Source organism: Pelodiscus sinensis, chromosome 4, assembly GCF_052426305.1.
Source record: "Pelodiscus sinensis isolate ZL-2025 chromosome 4, ASM5242630v1, whole genome shotgun sequence".
Classification (NCBI taxonomy): domain Eukaryota; kingdom Metazoa; phylum Chordata; order Testudines; family Trionychidae; genus Pelodiscus; species Pelodiscus sinensis.
Genome location: NC_143055.1, coordinates 5,032,522 through 5,052,031, shown reverse-complemented (window position 1 = coordinate 5,052,031; position 19,510 = coordinate 5,032,522). Strand labels below are relative to the sequence as shown.

Below are 19,510 nucleotides of genomic sequence, written 5' to 3'. Positions count from 1 at the left end.
TTTTTAAAGGAGCAGAAAACCATTAAGGAGGGGGAGGCTTTTGTGAAGCTAACTGAATGGGCAGAGGCCGCTGATCTGGGCTGCAGGCGCCACATGCATCATGCTGCTGACGCGCCTGCGGAGAGACCCTACGTGTGTCTCTGCTCTCCGGTTAAACGGACTGTACATAATGGGAAGGGTCGGTCTCTCTGCTACTTACCCACCACTTGCATGCTTTCACCGTGTCTATTTACTGATTGCTTTGTAGGCCATCATACATCCTGACACTAATGAGAAGATCTTCATGCCTTTCAGGATGTCAGGTACAGTATAGCCTCTATCTACTCAGTGTACCGATCTGGTTGCTAATCTTACTGAACCCCCCCAGTAAATGCGATAACCCCGTTTTTGTCCCAGTTCTGTCTCTGAGTCTTTTAAATGTTTAGTGTCTGCCTCGTTCTTCTCCATACCCCCTGGACAGCTGAATGGGAGCGCCAGCTAATTTCATCTCTGGCCTCTGTAATGCGCCCGTCTCGGTTGTACCCAGCACTCGGTGGCAGTGTTAGCAGTCAGTGGGGGGAAGAAAGTCTCTATGTGAATAAACACTGAGGCTTTCTTCCACCCAGAAGAGTGGATTGGGCCCACCTCCCATGATGACAGCCTAGCGTAAGAACCTAACTCCAGCAAGAGTCTTGGAAGGTATCTTCCATGCCAGCCCATGTTCGTTCACCCTCAGACAAAGGGAGGGGGAGAGAGAGAAAGTGCTTTGCTTTTGTGATATACCACATCCAGTCGTGGTGTGAGACAGCTGCTGTTGCATCATTAAATCAACCCCTCCTCTCCCCCGCCCCTTAGAAGGGACGTTACCTGATTTCTAATACGCTGTGCCGGGCCATGGCGGACGTGATCTGTGAGCATGGGAGGACTAGCAGAATTGGTGTGTCAATCACTAAAAGCTTTTTGGAAAGGAAAGAGAGCCTTGTGGCTAAAGGACTCCTGGGTCGTCTCCTCCCCGCCTCGTTCTGCCAGTGTCTTGCTGTGTAACTCCGAGCGAATCATTCCACCTCCCTGCGCTTTGAGATCCCCATCTGTCCACTGGGGTTGTGAGACTTAATGCCTTAATGTTTGTAACATGCGCGTCGCCCCTCGGGTGGGAGGGGTCAGAGCACAACAGAGCATTGTGGTGATTGGCCTCTCTTGCGAGGGGAGCGACCTATGAAGTGTGTGATGTTTGTAGAGGGCCATTGATATTTTGGGTACATTTTGCTCGCACAAGATTGTGATTCCATTTTAACTATACTGTTACAGCTAAAGCAGCATTGCCCATCCCCCACTGTGGGTGTAGCTTCCTTGTGCAACTTACTCTGACTTGGGAAAAGAAATAAGATGCACCAGTATAAGGTTTTTTTATATTGTAATAACTACATCCATACTAGGGTTTATATGCCCGACTGTCGATACAAGTATCACATGCCTAACCAATGTAGGCCTGTATAACTTTTCCCATGTAGCCCAAACCCCCAAAAATCCTTGGAAAATGCTTAAACCCCCCCAGAGCAGAGAAAGAAAGTGAGGTAAGAACTGTGAGTCCTTTTCTCCCCTCACTCCTGACTGTCAGGCTGGAGTCACTGGAGTTACAACCGCATGGAAAGGAGACTCAGGCTAAGTCTACACAGGCACTTTACAGTGCTGAACTGTCTGGCTTAGGGGTGTGAAACGCACCAGTGTGAACTGCTAGCTGCTTCCCTCAGGGCGATGGTTTACCGTGGCTGCACTTTAAACTTTTAAGTGTAGACGAAGCCTCAGGCTTGTCCTATGCGCTTCCAATCCTACGTTCATAGCGGCACTAAGTTTCTCAGGTGAAATATCTCCTTAACCTCCGTGGATTAAAATGTGTGTTTCTTTCTTTCTGTTTTATAGGTTACATTCCTTTTGGAACACCCATCGTAAGTATTTTAGCATCTCTCCCCTCTCGGCCCGAGTGTAACAGGAAATGCATTTTTTAGCACTCACGTAGACTTCTCCAAATTCCACACTACATCGGTGTGACATTCACAAAATGTTCACACCTTTCCCATCACACATTAGCGAGGGTTTCATTGTGCAAAATATGCCCTGCTGGAGTTAGAAAGTCCTGTTTAAAGTCGTTTGCCTCTTACACATTATTCACTTCCTTCCCTGCACACAAACCCATTCTGCTATTTTTGTAATAACTTTGAGCTTCTGGTTCACCTTATATCTGGCTCTTACCGATTATTGCTCTGGAGAATGTCTACACTGCAAGGAAAAGCCTGTGGCTTGCCCATACCAGCTGACTTCCGGTTTGCAGAAGCACGGGCTAAGGTGCAATTTAATTGTGGTGTAGATATTTGGACACAGGTTGGTGCCTGGGCTCCAGACCCTCAAGCTTGGACCTGAACATCTACGCTGCAGTTAAACAGCCCCTTAGCCATCGTTCCCGCTAAGGTGAAGGCCTGCACAGCCGTGCACCACAAAATCTTCCCCTGCCCGCCTCCTCTGGAGAGCTGCGCAGCAACACGTGTGCGGCAGATGGCTGTTATGGCAGGTGGGTCTAGCTGAGGTAGTGCAGTGAGGGAGCCGCTGGCGTGCGGGGCCAGGACTTGCTGTGGCCTCGTGGAGGTGTGGGGGGTAGGCCTGCTCTGGGGCCGGGGGTGCCAAGTGGTGGGGGGGGACCTGGGCGGGGCTTGTTCTGGCTGCTGGGGCTGGGAACAGGACCTGCTGCATGGCGGGGCGGGGGGGCGTTGGGGGGTCTGCTCTGGTAACTGGGAACATAACCTGCCACATGGTGGGGAAGTGGGGGGGGAGGGGTTCTGCTCCGGCAGCCGGGAACGTGTGTGTGTTAATAAATTGGGTGCCACGATGGCACATCTCCAAACCAGTGTACCTGACCTCAGTATTGGTGCAGAAGCCAAAACTTACTCCACTCATGGCTGGAAAATCTTAGCGGGAACTCTGCCCTTAGCCCAAGCCCACAAACCTGGGTCAGCTTGCATGGGCCAGCTGCGGGTGTCTAATACTGCAAGGTGCACTGATCACCTGTGAAATGTAACTTCTGCGTTTATCCTTCCTCCTCTGCATAACCAACAAGTTGCTTCCAGAGTGTGACAAACCTATGAGAGGCCCACAAGCTCTTTGTCCCCCCAGGATAATGTAATCCTTTCCCCCAAGGAAAATCAAAACCCTCTGTCTAATGAACAGCTGTGATGGGTTATTGTGAAGTGTGCATTTCTCCATTCATGTTTGTTATTTGCAGTTGGTAAAATTAATATTTGGGGACAGCATCTGAAGTGAAGGCTGGGACAGAGGTCTCCCTGACTGCGTTTAAAATGCTTAAGCTTCAGTTGACCCTTACCTTTTGCCTGTGAAGTAGCTAAGTATTACGCCCAATTTACAGATTGGGAAACTGAGGTGCAGTGATCGTAAATGACTTGCCCTAGGCAACACAGCAAGTTGACATCAGAGCCATGATGAAAAATTCATGTACTTTTGGATTCCAGCTTTTTTTTTTTTTTTTAAATAAAAATCCTCTAGCCTCATATATTGGAAAGCTTGAAATTTGCTCCTTGTAAACCAGGAGTGGGGAACTAAGGCCCAGGGGCTGGATGCAGCCCTCCGGCTTGCCTGGCTCCAGCCCCCGAGGCTCAGGGGCTGGAGCACACAAAATGGGGGAGGGATAGCTCAGTGGTTTGAGCATTGGCCTGTTAAACCCAGGGTTGTGAGCTTGGTTCTTGAGGGATCTGGGGTAAATCTGTCAGGGATGGTGCTTGGTCCTGCCATGGGGGTAGGGGACTGGACTCGATGACCTCTCAAGGTCCCTTCTGGTTCTATGAGATAGGTATGTCTCCATATTAAAATCTACTAGGCTGGGCCCCCGTAGGCTCTGTGTGGGAGGGGAATGTGGGGAGAGTCTTTCTCCTCAGTCAGTGAGGGGTTTATTTGTTTGTGTTTTTGCTTCTCACTTGTGTGTGACTCCCAGCTGATTTTTCTGTGGGTCAGAGGCCCCCGACCCAAAAAAGGTTCCTCGCCCCTGTTTGTGGCGTCCAACACTCAGATGCATAGCTTCCAAGGCCAGGAGGAACCGTTGTGATCATCTGTGCTTGCCCCCTGTATGGCAAAGGCCATAAAAGTTCCCCCAAAACAATTCCTAGAGCATTTTGTTTAAAAAAAGACATCCAGTCTCGATTTAAAAATTGCCAGTGATGGAGAATCCACCAGGACCTTTGGTAAATGGTTCCAGGGGTTCATTGTCCTCCCTGTAAAAATTATACTTTATTTCCAGTCTGAATTTATCAGGCTTCAGCTTCCAGACATTGAATCCTGTTATATCTTTATCTAGTAGATTGAAGGGCCCATTATTCCGTAAGTAGGTACTTACAAACTGCAATCAGATCACTCCTTCTTTTTGTTCAGCAACATAGATAGAGCTCTGAGGTGTCTCACTGTGTAGGGCATAAGGGTAATAAGCAATAACACGAACACCAAAACATGGAGGTTAAATTGTTATGATTTATTTGTTGTATCTAACATTTTGGTGGCAAGTTGTGTGGGGCATTATTTAAAAAAAAATTAGGTTAAACAAAAATGAGTTAACGATCAAATTGACAATGGAATCGGCCCAAATCCAGAGCTGTCAGCAAAGCGGAGAGCTGTCAGATGAGTCCAATTTTGCTAGCTGTAAAGGATAAACTGGAACCTCTTGTCATTTTTTAAAAAGAAGCATTTTCAAATGTTAAAATTAAAATGTAACATGTATGCCAATCTATCTGTGAAATGTAGTGACAAAATTGGCAGCCTGCTGTAGCATAGAAACAGTTGGAATCTTACATTGAGCATAGGGGGATGGGATTTCCTCGAGCAAAATGATTGTGCAGCAGTCTGGTGGTTCTTGCTTGGGACCAGACACCAACTTAGGAAGAGCCTTCCTCTGAGCCTACTGAACTCAGCAGCGTATCCCAGTGGGTAGAGCTCTGGAATGGGAGTCCACAGTTCCCTGCCTGTCCGTGCTTACGGCCCTGCTGCGTCAGCTTGGCAAGTTATTTCTAACATTCTGAGCCCTTGGTAAAAGGGCCAAATGATATTGCCTCTCTTTGTAAAGTACTTGGGGAAGAAAAGCGATAGCAGTGTTACCACCTCCTGCAACTCTATCGCGAGTCTCGTGATATTGGTCAATTTTCTTAATGCCTCACCCCTGGTTTTGTGTGCTTCCTTGGGAATCTCAGCTTTTTCTTTCTTCCCTGGGGTTAAGATTAGTGGGTTTTGATTGTTGGGCTTGGCAGTATTGCAGTAGGTAAGAGCTGAGTATTCTTATTAATATGGACTCACAGATCAACCCAGTTTCCTTAACCTATAGAAAAGGACTTTGGTTTTGTAAACATAAAGACCCCTCTTGCTAATTCCTCCCATTTGACCTCTTTGAACTAGTCTTGTCAGAATCAGCAAGTGTTCAGGGAACGGACCTCTATCCCTAGGCTTCAAAGCTGCAGTGACCATCACACCAGTCCGGCAATTAGAATTTTGTGGTTGACATATTTCTAGTGTTTAGGGTTTTTTATTTTGTTTTCATTTTTAGCTATTTTTTCCCTGACAGTAATTAAAAGTGAAGCTGTACATTCCTTGGCAGACTCTTGCACATATGGAGAGTTTGCATTAAATGTGCCTCTTTCAGTCATGCAGATTTTGGGTGTTCTTTTTCTTGTAGTATTTCTTGTTTTCTTCCACTGAGGTTCAGACTATAAATGACTAACATTTGGGGCTGCCTCCTCTTCCCCCAGTCTCTTTAACTCATTGGCTCTTGGGGCTAAATTCAGGTCTGTTGGACTGAGATCAACTCCTTTGAAAATATCTGGGCCAAGTTCACTCATATTGTAAATCCTGGTGTTAGTTAAGCGTTGGGTGTAAGTGGTAAGGTAGTGTAATTCACTGATTTGGCATTCAGCAGGCATTCAAAGTAGGTGTAACTTGTATTTCAAGAAAGAGTGTAGGAGGAAAAAGCAACCAACAGGAAAGTGTAAACTAAACCAGTTCTTCCCAACCTTTTTTACACCTCCTGTTAGTGGTTTCTCTCTTCTGGACCCTTAGCATGTGAGCTGTACCCTCAAAACTGATGCTACTGCAAATGAGTATAAATTGTAAGCTCACCTCCCTTCCTTTTGACTCATTCTTTTGGCTGTTATATCAGGTTTTACCCTCCCTTCATCCTCAGCATAAATAAAATCAGAGAGGATGATCTGGCTCTGTATCCAAGAGCATGGGTGAATTCACAGTCATTTGCCTAGGGAGGTTGTGGAATCTCTGTCACTGGAGATATTGAAGAGTAGGTTGGATAGACCACTATCAGGGATGGTCTAGAACAGTGGTCCCCAGCCTTTAAGGCTCCCGGGCACCCGGGAGATGGGGCCACTCACGCGCCGGGCGCCCGGGGGCTGGGCCGCGCGTCCGGGGGCACGCCAGGGGACCGGGATGCCCTTGCACTCGGCACTGGCATGTGCCCTAGGGCCAGGGCTGCCCGAGCACCGTGAGCCCGGGGCTGGCGCTGCCGCCCGAGCTGCGTGCCTGGGGCCGGCACTGGTGCAGCTCGAGCGCCGCGTGCCCGAGTGCCCACATGTGTCCTGCGGCTGGGGCCACCCGAGTGCCGCGCGTGTTGCGCGCCTGGGGCTGGCGCCTCCTGTGTGCCGCGTGCCGGGGGCAGGGCCGGCCCAGGTTGTCGGCGGGTGCGCAGAAATGCCCTGGCGGGGCAGTGAGTATGGGACTGAGTGCCTGGCCCAAACGTGGACCTCACGGGTATTTGTCACTGTGGGTGCGAGGTATCTGCACTGACATATTTTAACCATTTAAAACACATGATCATTAAAACTCCTGGTCCTGACTGAAGTGCAGGTTACAGCCCTTGTACGTCAAGATGATAGTTCTCCTTTTTCAAACATTAAAATCTGATCTGCTTTTGATATTTGCTAGAGGGAGTACATTTATAAACATTGCGACAATGAACGTATCAGACAAGAATACAATCTTTCCACTCCTCCTCCCCCCAAACAAGGACAAATTATTAGTGAATTTCTCTGAGACATGATATTTAAATCCTATTTCAGAGGATACTTGTGCAAAATAGTTGATTACCAAACTGTGGACGTCCCAATTAATCCTCAGAAAAACGTAGCTTCTAATACTTTGTCCTTCTATCCAAGGATCTCAAAGCATGTTGCAAAAGTAATTAAGGCTAATCAACATGAGGGCAGGGGAACACAACCATCCCCATTTTACAGATGGAGAAACTGAGTTACAGAGACATTAAGTGAAAGTTAGTGAGTCAGAAACAACAGGAAAAAGAATCTTGCTTTCTAGATATCCACCCCTTTTCTTTACCCTTGATACTGGGCTACATGATAAACCCTGATAGAGCAGATACATTCTCCACCTGTCTACCACAGGTGATAGAAAGCGCCTCCATGTGCTTAATACGTAGGAAAGCCCCACAAACACACTGACTGTATATTCATGATGCTCCTTCTATTGTTTTTTAACCGTTTCTCTCTCTTATAGGTTGTTGGTCTTCTCCTGCCTAACCAGACGCTGGCAACCACTGTTTTTTGGCAGGTAACGATCTCCTGCCATGGCACATAGAGTCTCTGGACTTGTGGGACAAAGAGCAAAGCCTCATTGAATTGCATCTCCAGCATAGTCCCAAAAAACGAGGATAGTTTGATTAAGACACACTTACCGTCCTGCATCGAGAGCATCTTACTTACTGAGAAGACAGCCTGGCTGGTTGCAACTGGGAACTTTTGGTAGGCCTGGAGTACGCTGCAAGCAAACCCATGGGGCTGAGTCTCTGCTGCCCGGCACACTGTGTTCTCATTTACACCTTTGTAAAGGAGGTGTAAAATGGTGCTAACTCCAGTCCGCCGCCTTTGCGCAAGTGTAAATGATGAAACAAGGTGCAAAGCCATGGAGAATTAGGTCCTCGCTGCTGACACCTCCGCTGTTTGGAAGACACTCTGCCAAGTAGTTGAGGCTCCCGCCTTTGCAGACCTTGGAAAGGGCATGCTCTGTTAGCGAGACAAGGTGGGGGAGGCAATTGGACCTGCTTCTCTGGGTGACAGCAACAAGCTTTCTCGCTCCACGGAGCTGTTAGAAAAAAGAGCTTTGTGTGGGCTCCAAAGCTTGTCTCTCACCAACAGAAGTTGGTCCGGTAAAAGACATTACCCCCCCCTTCCCCGGCTTGTCTCTCTGGGATCGTCATGGCTACAACTAGGCTGCCTCTTCTCCTGGGGATATTCATCCACAGGTTTCTGAGGCTTCAGAAAGGCTCCAAGACTGAGGGGACAGCAGAGCATACAGGCAGAAGACTCTGCATGGGCATCATCTGACAGTTCCACTGACAGCAGAGCTCCATGCCAGTTCTGCAGGCTGAGTCGGGTGTGGGAGTGGAATGGAGGCTTGGCTAATGTTTCTACGATGATGCCTCTGTAGCTCCTTTTTGCAAAGCTATTGGGGGTGTGTGTGTATCTGTGTGTGTGTGTGTGAGTGAATTTTAGCCGTAGTAAATGTTCTCCCAGTTAGATGATTCTGATTAGTTGAAGTAATAAGGCTTACTCACACTGTGCTTAAAAACCTTTCTGTTTATTGCCTTTAAAGTAAGTAGTGATTGATATAAAATGTCATACCAGCCATGGAAGATCAAGGCAAAATGCAAACTATCTAGGACTTAAAGTGTATGTGCAGACAACAGGACACACAAACTTATCCTAGTAGCTTGTGGTTTTGTTTAAGTTAAGCAAGGTAAGTGATGACCACAGAGTTCAAGTGCTGAAGCAGCATCTTGTGAGACTCAATTCAGTGGTGAATCCTGGTTTGACGCTGCCTGAGGCATGTTGCATGTATACTAAGAAGACTGCATTTTTTCAGTTTAAATAAGGGCGTCAAGATCCTGATGTGAACGGGAAAGAGTACTCTAAAAACAAACAGAAAAAATCAACCCCCAAGAGCATAATCCAAAAGGAATTTGTTGACAGAATATACATATTTCAAGTCCCTCCCCGTCCATTAGTAAAGCAGCGTGGACTTCCCTGGAAGTGGCCTGTGCTTATGCAGAGGTAGAATTCAGCATGTGAAATGTAGGCTCCCAGCTGCTTGTCAGAGGGTGACCAGACACAAACCCAGCCCACAGCAAAGAAAAGGGTCACAGCCTTCAACTTGACTAACTCGGGGTGTCTTGGGAGGTTGCAGTGACATCAGTGGTTCGCAAACTTTCTCAGGTGAGGATGGCCTGCTGGCCACCCCCCACCAAACCAAATTGACCCAGATGACAGAGTTACCAGGAGAGGTTTGTTTTGGGAGTCCTTCGCTCAAACTGCGCCTGCCAACTTAACATGTGGTACAAAGAATATGGAGGGTCACCAGACTTTGGGTGAGAACATTTTTTCCCCACCCCCCTTCCTTCTTCCTCTGTCCCTGCTCCCCTCCATCTTTCCCATTCTCTTCCTGCCCTTCCTTTCCAGCTTTTCTGACTCCTTTCTGTTTCTTTCCCCTCTTCTCTCCTTTCGGTATCATTTCTCAGGTACTGCCCAGCAGCAGGAGAAGAGCAGCCCCGTGCGCCCGCACTGACACGCTTTAACCACAGCACCTTGAGTACGCATGTTGCAGGCCAGGGCATGTCAGGCCCCAGACTGAGGTAAGCAGTCACTGGAGCAGCATGAGTGGGACCACTCAGCATCTGGAGTCCCGTTTTTGCTGAATTGAGGGACTGTGCAGAACGCCTTCCCTCCAGTAGATCTTTTCCTGGCTGTGGGGAGAATGGCCCTACTACCACTGCTGCCCCCTTTCAACACTGCAGAGAGGGGGAGAGGGCCATCCAGCCGCCCTCTGAAGAGTCCAGAAGTGTATCAGCCAGTCACCCTAGAAGACCGCAGAGCCAGGGAATGGATAGCAGGGCTCCGTCCCCACTCTAAAAACAAGGTAGGAAGGGAGCGGGGCAAAACGTGTCCCAGTTTTATATTTTGGAGCTGAGATTCTGATTGGTAATTGGGGTGGAGCTGTGGGAGGGTGACTGAACAGGGGTGCTATTGGGTTTTCAATTAAACCCAATTCCACCCGGGTTTGAGGATCTGTTACCAAAGGTTTCCTAGCTCTGCTCAACGGACCACTACTTCAGTGGCGTTTGATTAGTGGAGCTTTATAAAGACCCAGAAACGAGGAAAATTCCCAGCACCGATTGCCAAAAAAAAAAACCAATTCTTATAAACTTTTTTTTTAAGCATAAAAGACAAATTTTGGTGGCCGACTATTCCTTGCTGTGAAAGTTCTGAGATCAATAGGAAGAACATGCGTGTGGGCCACCATTACGGCTTTTTCCCAGCTTGGTCTTTTTGTGTCTCTGTCCTCCCCACATTTCACCCCCGGTGACTCTCTCTCCCCTTCCTTCTTTCTAGCTGGAGAAGAATCAGTAGTATCCTACTCTTACATTACCCCGCTTTGGGTGGGGTGGGGTGGAGAACCATCGTTCTTTCCGTTCACAACAGCTGCTGTGGATAAAGCACTTCAGTTCAAAATCACGGTGCTCCTCTTCTCCAGTTGCCAGTCCTGTTGCTTACACGCTTCCATTGGCGTGAGTGCTATCCTAGAAGTCAGGGGTGGAAATACCAATTAAATGACCTAGACCGTTGTGCCTGTAATTGTACGGCAGATCCTCTCACAATCCCCAGACCAGCCTCTCATGAACCCCAGTTTGAGAACCACTGAGTTTAATGAGTGTCTAAAGGACTGGCTGCTACGGCCTGTAATATCCTGCCACTTTCTATAATGGATGCTATGGAACAGAGCAGGCATAAGAATGCTTAATGTTAAATTACCATGTAGCGTAACCCTTCAATGGTGTTACATTTATGAAAAGAATTTTAAGAAGGTTTGATATTTCCAGCTGTAGATCAGTTTTTATCACAGTCTTACTATTTCCAGGTAGGGCATGTTTGTTTATTTCTGGATTGTGTCTATGAGGTACACCTTACAACGGTACAACCGTGTTGTTATAAGGTGCTCAGTGTAGCAGTGTTAGGTATGCAGTGTAGCCGTTCTTTGTCACTGGGAAAGAGCGCTCCCTTCAACAGAATAAAATCACCCATAAGAGGCAGTAGCTTTGTTGTCGAGAGTGTGTCTCCCACTGATAAAGCACTGTCCAAAGCAGCACTTTTTGTCACTAAAACTCTTAGCCCTTCAGGTAGGGTGTGTGTGTGTGTGTGTGTGTGTGTGTGTGTGTGTGTTCACACCCTGAGCAACAAAAGTTTCAGCGGTGAAAGTGTCAGAGTAGACAAAGCCCAACTGTGTGTCTGTCGGTGTGAGTTGAATGCTAATGAAAAGGGGAGGGTTAAAACTATTGGGATGTCAACCAGAGGCCAAAGAGTGTAAGGCCAGGAGTAGTACCCTATAGCAAAATGGTGACAGTAGAGGATACTGAGCAGAGACCCCTCCCTTAGACGAATGGGGGAGACCAGCCTATTTGTCTTCTTTTTGGTGGTAGGGACCAAACAACTGTTTTTTGACAACACATCGGTGCAGGAGACTCTGTCTTACTGTGTGTATGTACAGACCTATTCCAGTGGTGCTGTTGTCTCTGTTAGAACCTGTAGCTACTACTTTAATACCAATAATACTAATAGCAGAAAGCTGCTGTTCTCGCGTAACACGATAGGATGTGTAAGTCTGAGCACACCTCCTGTTTTTACTGAGTATTCTTACGTATCATGAAAATAATTCTGTTAATAGATTTTGTAAAACTTTTATTTATAAAAACTAAATTTAGCATCTGAACTATCTGACGCGTCCCTTTTCAACTTGACTCTAGTACAGTAGTCGGAAGACCAGATTGATTGTCCATTGATGTCAATTCAAAGAGTCCCCCTTAACTTCAAAGGGTATTGGCTCGGACTCCAAGCATGCACAAAGCCTTAGAAATGCGCTGGGGTGTTGGTAGCTTGTATGCGTGTGTGTGTGTGTGTGTCGGGTAGAAAATGGACATTTCTGCCATTAGTTTTTCTCTCTCTCTGCTATACTTGTGCAGACATGTGACCGTTTTCTTCTAGATATCACAAAGCTCCTATGACCCAGTGGGAGGAATAATGGGATAAAGTGGACTTTCCTCTTATCACGTTTCTAGGAGGGTTTGGTTTTGGTTTTTGCAGCCATAGTGACACAGGTGTAGCCATTATTTTTAAACCAGTTGTTAGTCTCTTATTCCCTTTTGTTTCCTTTTTAGTGGTTGAATCAGAGCCACAACGCATGTGTCAACTATGCAAACCGAAATGCAACAAAGGTGAGGAGGTGCTACCTAGGCAGTATCTGCAGTAAGTCTGGTCTGATCTGTTTTGACTCTTGACGGCATAATTCCTGAATCTTGGACTTTAACAGACACTGTAGGGTAGCCACAGCAGATGTATGGATTGGCCTTTCTCCAGTGGAGACTTCACTATTACATTACATTGTCTTCAGTAATAAGTGGAATGAGTTTGTGTTTTCACTCTAGTCCAGGGCTGGGCAATAATTTTTTGCTGGGGGCCACTTCGGAAATTTTTAAGTGGCCCTGGGCCGCACAGGAAGGGGTGTGGCATCAACCGGAAGGGGCGTATCCACGATATTTCCAGGTTCCCCCCCCCAGACAATGATTGGTCTGGGGGTAAGGGAGTTCCTTTGCCCCCACACCACATTCCCCCAAGGTGCCCATGCCCCTGGTGTGGGAGGAGGCTTCCCTCGCTCTTCTGCCCTAGGACAATTAGGGCCTAGGTTGGGCAGGGAGCATCCAAAGCCGACTCCGCGCCCCCCTGCGAGCAGTGCGTGGTGCTTCAAAGCCTTGGGGTGGGGGAGCAGCAGATCCAGCCCCTTGTCTCCATCCATCTGTGGAATACATTTTGTTATGTGCACTGAGGCATGAGCAGATGTGCACCACCACTGGAAACACTGCTGGTTGGGAGCACTCTGCTAATCAGCTGGGTGTCACCTGACTCTCTCTTGGGTGGCCGCCCACATGCTCAGCTTACAGGGAACACTGACTCCACCAACCTTCACACGAGGGGGTTGTTCCAGAATAGAAGAAGCGTTGCTGGTCTTGGTTTAGGTGACAGAAGCAGATGTCGTTCCCGTTCTATAGAATATATGCATTCTGTATGTAGTGCCAACTTAGTGCCTTCCTAGGATTTAAACTTTATTAGTAACTCAGATAGCCTCAACAGATCTAAAACCATTTGCCCATGCAGGACCTCTCGGCTCTAGACCCTGGTTCTTTCTACCCAGAGAGATGCTCTAATCCCGCTCATTTGCTAAGTAGCTTAGCGCTACTAAGAACCATCTGCTGGTGCGATTCTGCAGTATTCCCTCTACACCTTCAGATAGGTTTCAAGCCTTTAATGGCAGAGTGACTTCTGAGAGGAGTTCTGCAGAGTGCTAGAGTCCATCCGCCTCTTTCCAGGGGTAGGGGTGGGCAGCATTTGTTAAGACGCACACAGGAGTTGCACATGCAGGCCCTCTGTGTCTAATGCTCCTGTTTTCAAGCGCTTTTAAAAGTGGGGCCTTTTTCCAGATACTTGGCTTCTCTCTTCTCCATTTCACTTTGGACCCTCTAATTTGTGGAGGCGAGTGAGTTTCTTTTCCAGATCTTGTTCTCCTACAGGGCAGACAACGTGTTACCACAACCTCAATTTGCCACTGGGCTGGCCAGTCTCGATTGGTAATAAGTGACTTAATTTGACAAATAGCAAATATGATAGATACCTGGCTTTTCTGATGACAAAATAAGACTTCACAATTAAATGTGCAACCCCTGTTGGGAGGCAGGGACAAGTCCTTCCCTGTTTTCTTACTGTTCCAGGGATGCTCTTACTCCTGGTTTTTCTTTTGTGCTCTTTTATATTGCATAATTTCTCATGATGAAAGGTCTAGAGAACACGACCTATGAAGGAAGGCTGAAGGAAATGGGTTTGTTTAGTTTAAAAAAGAGAGGACTGAAAGGCGACATGATAGCCGTTCTCAGGTATCTAAAAGGGTGTCACAAGGAGGAAGGAGAAAACTTGTTCATCTTGGCCTCTGGGGATAGAACAAGAAGCAATGGGCTTAAACTGCAGCAAGGGCGGTTTAGGTTGGACATTTGGAAAAAGTTCTTAACTGTCAGGGTGGTTAAACACTGGAATAAATTGCCCAGGGAGGTTGCGGAATCTCCATCTGTGGAGATATTTAAGAGCAGGTTAGATAAATGTCTATCAGGGATGGTCTAGGACAGTATTTGGTCCTGCCATGAGGGCAGGGGACTGGACTCGATGACCTCTCGAGGTCCCTTCCAGTCCTAGTATTCTATAACAGGGCCCTCTCCACGGGGCAGTCTACCTCACTGGCCTAGGTTTGCCCCGCTGCGGGTGCCCAGGATTAAAATGGAAAGTGCTGCTTCTTGTGGCGACAGGCCCCCAGCCCCCTGCTAGTGCTGAGCCAAGGTTTCGGGCCCATCCCTGACAGAAACTCAGTCCCGGCAACATGAGCAGTGACACGGAGAAGAGCTGAAGTCCTAGTATTCTATGATTCTGTGGTGGCTGACAGCTCAAGATCTGAAGCTGAATTAGAAGCCATCTGGCTTGAGCAATGGTCTCAAGTTGTGGTGGGAGAGGTCCAGATTGGATATTAGGAAAAACTATTTTACTAGGAGGGTAGTGAAGCATTGGAATGGGTTACCTAGGGAAGTAGTGGAGTCTCCATCCCTAGAGGTGTTTAAGTCTCGGCTTGACAAAGCCCTGGCCGGGTTGATTTAGATGGGATTGGTCCTGCCTAGAGCGGAGGGCTGGTCTTGACGACCTTCTGAGGTCTCTTCCAGTTCTGATTCTATGATAAGGGGATGGTTGGATGAAATAACATGATCTTGGTAACTAATTGACCATTCATTTCCAGTTGGAAATAGGTCAATGGAGGGATGATAGGAGTTGCTATAGGGAACTTTCTGGGTGTCTGGCTGGTGAGTCTTGCCCACATGCTCAGGGTTTAGCTGATCGCCATATTTGGGGTCAGGAAGGAATTTTCCTCCAGGGTAGATTGGCAGAGGCCCTGGAGGTTTTTCGCCTTCCTCTGTAGCATTGGGCATAGATCACAGCTGAAGGACTCTCTGCATGTTGGGGCCTTCAAAGTATTGGAAGGCTTCAATATCTGAGACATAGGTGAGAGGATTATTCTAAGAGGGGTGGGCAAGATTCTGTGGCCTGCACTGTGCAGGGGGTCAGACTAGATGATCATAATGGTCCCTTCTGACCTTAAAGTCTATGAGTCTACCTGTAATAGATTCTCATTAAAAGCTAACGAACTTGTCAGGTCAAGATAATCTTTCAAAGACCTGTAGTTAAATCAGATAGCTTTAGGTTAACAACGTAGGCGTGAATAGCTCTGTCACTTTGCCAAATCACATTTACACATAATATGTCCAAGACAAATAGTAAATTTGTGGTGCTAAATAAATTCTTTTCCAAGTCCTCTAACTCAGTGGCACTCAACCTTTCCAGATGATGGTATCCCAGTCAGGAGTCTGATTTGTCTTGTGGACCCGTTTCATCTCGCTTAAAATCAGCTTGTGATTTACAAAAGGAGACATAAAAATACAAAAATGTCACAGCACGCTCTTACTGAAAAAGCACTTACTTTCTCATTTTTACCATATGTTTGTAAAATAAATCAGTTGGAAGCTAAATACTGTACTTATGTTTCAGCGTGTAGTAGATAGAGCAGTGTAAAGAAGTCATTGTCTGAATTTTTAGTTTGTACTTACTTTGCTCGTTCTTTTTATGTAGCCAGTTGTAAAACTAGACAATTATTTGATGAGCTGATGTACCCCTAAAAGATCTCTGTTCACCCTAAGGGTATGCAGACCCCTGGTTGTGAACCTCTGTTTTAACCTAGTGGCTCTCACCCTCTCCAAACTATCGTACTTTCAGAAGTCTATTTGCCCTGCATACCCCAAGTTTCACCTCACTTAAAAACCACAGAGGTCCCGCAATCTAAGTTCTGTACGTCAGCCCCTGCTACCCGGCAGATCTCGGGCTAAAGGCGGTAATGTAACTTCGTGGGGCCCTGCATGCCAGCACTGCACTTGTGACATCCCCCAAATGTATCCCACAACCAGTGTTCCATCCATGTCTAGAATAAGTTTTATGTGCACCGAGGCATGTGTGGATGTGCACCACCAGTCGAAACACATGCTGCTGGCGGTGGGCACTGTGGGCTCTGCCTGTCAGCTGGGCGACATTTGACTGTCTCCTGGGCAGCTGCTCAAGCACATAACTTACAGGTAACACTGCCCAAGTTGATAACCACTGCTTAAACCTACGCCACCAGGCTGTCATTCCTGTTATTTCAGCATTCCCACTTGCTAAGAGGACCACGGATAAGCTAGCAGATGTGGCAAAACCAAACTTTTTAAGAATAATCATATCCATTCAGAATTATTTTCATAACCAGAATCCTGTGTTGAAATTGTTACTTTTTCTTTCCTTTCTGAAGCCTTCTCCAACATCCAAGTTCATCCAGGGCTACTTGGGAGCTGTCATAAGCGCTGTCTCCATTGCGGTGAGTAACACTTTCTGTTTCTCTCCTCTAAAGAAATAACGTCTCCCCTGTACTAATGGTGTATCTTTTGGAGAGATCAGTTGTTTGAAATGGGAAATGGCTTGACTTTAATAGTCAGAACCTGGACTGAATGTCAAGAAAAGGGCTCTCTGTCCATAGGCAGCCAGCCGTTGCAATTACACTCTACAAAATAACCTGCTACTCCGAAATGTCCCTTATGCCCCGTGGAATGAGGTTTACAGGGACGTTGGAATAGCGAGCCTGAAATAACGGGCTTGCTGTTAACTTCAGGTTAGCTATTTTGGGATAATCCAGTATTCCGAAATAGCATTGCGGTGTAGACATAGCCACTGTGTGGTTTTATGATGTCAGTGGGAGAGCTCTCTCCTGTTGAAATAGAGCAGCTACCGTACAGTGGTGTGGCTGTGTAAGCTTGCTAGCGTACACAGGACCTTAGCTCTGTGTAGTAGAAGTCCCGGTTATATCTTCACTGGAAAGTTAACTTGAATGTCAATCACTCTATTTATCTCCCCCACGTAAAATGGCACTTGCGCTGCACAGATTGGTTGCATTAGCTGCACAGATTGGTTGCATTAGCAGCTGCTGAGTTCTGCTAACTTGAGCGTTAGTCTGTACCTAAGTGGGTGGGCCAACTCCAAATTAAAATCTCCACCGCACTCTAGTTAAAGGTTTTGTGTGTGGGCAGGGTTGGAATTATGGGCAATATTCAAGTTGTAATTCACATTTAACTCTGCAGCAAAGACAAGCCCTCACAAGTTTACGTTCCCTACGTTTATGGCTTCGTTGGGTGACTATCAAGTGTTCCATTCTTAGACTCCCGAGGAGCACCAGTTCAACTCAGCTGTTCGTTATCTGCGTGGGGTAGACACGGGTCCGGGGTAGACACGGGTCCAGAGTTGACTCTGCGATTTTTCTTTTCAGGGAGGCCTTTCAAATATGGCCTTAAAAACGAAAGTGTTCCATTGGCTCTGCTTGGACATTAAAAAACTCCATAGTGGTTTTTGTAAGAGTAGGGATTTTCCCCTGTTGCCTTGGCCAAAACATCCCCCCCCTCACTTCCATGGAGCTGCCAGCAGGCTACGGCCCTTCACAGCAGCAGTGACTATGTTTCTATTAGAGATGTGAAATCTCATTTAATCGGTTAACCAGTTAAACGTTATATTTAATGTTTTACTGGTTAACTAGGGGTGAACATGGGACTACTCTGGCTTGGCCTGGGCTGCTCTGGCTTGGCCAGGCCTGCTGTTGGCAGAGGTAACTCCGGCCAGGCCAGACCTGCTGCAGCACACTGCAGGCAAGAAGGGAGCTCCTCCATCCTGGCTGGGCTGCTGGTTAACTGGTTAACCATCGACATCCCTAGTTTCAGTGGTGTTGTGTGTAAATAAAATGCTCAGACCTACAAAGTCCTGTGGAGATTCCCCAGCCTCCCTAAGCAATATATGTCAGGGGGGTCAAACACTGGAATAAATTGCCTGGGGAGGTTGTGGAATCTCCATCCCTGGAGATATTTAAGAGCAGATTGGACAGACACCTGTCAGGGATGATCTAGACGGTGCTTGATCCTGCCATGATGGCAGGGGACTGGACTCCATGACCTCTCGAGGTCCCTTCCCGTTCTCGGGCATGTCTAGACTTGCTTTCACTTTCAAAAGAAGATACACAAATTCGGCGTGAATTTACGTATCTTCTTCTGCTCGCTTTTTCAAAAGAGGTTCTTTTGAAAAAGAAAGTAGTCTAGACGCAGTTCCTTCGAGAAAAAAACCCTTTTTCAAAAGAACTGTTCTTCCTAAAAAAAATGAGGTTTTGCACAGTTCTTTCGAAAAAGGGTTTTTTTTTCTTGAAAGAACCTCGTTCGAAAAAGCGATCGGAAGAAGATATGCAAATTCGTGCCGAATTTGCATATCTTCTTTCAAAAGTGAAAGCAAGTCTAGACATGCCCCTAATGTGTTATGATTGTATGAAGTCAACAATTTTCCCTGAGTAAGGACAGCAGGAATGTTGAGTTTGTCAGGTATTTTGGGATTCTTTGGACTCCACGTACGCATCTTGTGTATGGGCAAGTCTGCACAACAAATGTAAGTCATCCTAAGATGCATCAGCATACAGCGTCTGCAATGATTCAACAGCTTGTGCATGTGCACACTACACTGCCTATGTCAGCATGGTGTGTCCTAACCAGGAGTGCTTGCACCAATTCAACTGGAAGTGTGGTACAGTACAGGATTGCTCCTGAATACAGCAATAGTCGATATAAGCAACAGAACATCTACACCGACACTGCACTGGCCTAATTGCATCAACCCAAGCACTACGCCTCTCAGAGAGGTGGAGTTATTAAGTCAGTGTGGTGGGGGAGTTACGTCGCCGGGAGCTGCATTTTAGTGTAGACCAGGGGTTGACAACCTACCATAAGTGGCACACGAGCTGGTTTTCACTGGCACACGAGCCTCCCTGCTGGATCTATGCCGACAGTATGTCCCAGAAAACCCCGCCGGACATTTCAGTACTTGCAGGGAAAAAGCGACCGAGAAATGGCTTCATGCACTGCCACTGCTCCTAGCACAGCACAGCACAGCACAGCACAGCACAGCACAGCACAGCACAGCAGCGCAGCCTCCTCCCCCACTCCCCAAAGCACGTAGACGGCTCCCTTGGAGCTTTGCTGGCGGGCAGCTGGGCCGGCTTCCAGAGGCACCATTTTCAGGCCACTTTGCCATCCACTGCCCCACCACCACGTCCCTTCCCCTCACCCCATGTGGCTGGAGTGCCAGAAGAGTGAGGTGTCTCCACTGGAGGCCACATCAGTGAGGGTTGGGGGTTCTTAGAGGAGTTTTTTTGCTTCTCACTTGTGTGGTTCCCAACTGATTTTTTCTGTGGGTCAGTGGCCCCAACCCAAAAAAGATTCCCTGAC

The 19,510-nt window shown here is 47.3% G+C and overlaps 1 protein-coding gene across 2 annotated transcripts in view; it reads left to right on the top strand.

Moving 5' to 3' along the window:
* Window positions 1–19,510, top strand: part of SFXN5 (sideroflexin 5) — a 199,691-nt gene that overhangs the window by 69,110 nt on the left and 111,071 nt on the right. For both annotated transcript variants that reach the window (XM_075931041.2, XM_075931042.2), the window contains 5 exons: window positions 248–302; window positions 1,900–1,925; window positions 7,540–7,593; window positions 12,248–12,304; window positions 16,513–16,578. In XM_075931041.2, coding sequence (XP_075787156.1) covers window positions 248–302; window positions 1,900–1,925; window positions 7,540–7,593; window positions 12,248–12,304; window positions 16,513–16,578 — 258 coding nt within the window. The remainder of the gene's footprint in view (window positions 1–247; window positions 303–1,899; window positions 1,926–7,539; window positions 7,594–12,247; window positions 12,305–16,512; window positions 16,579–19,510) is intronic.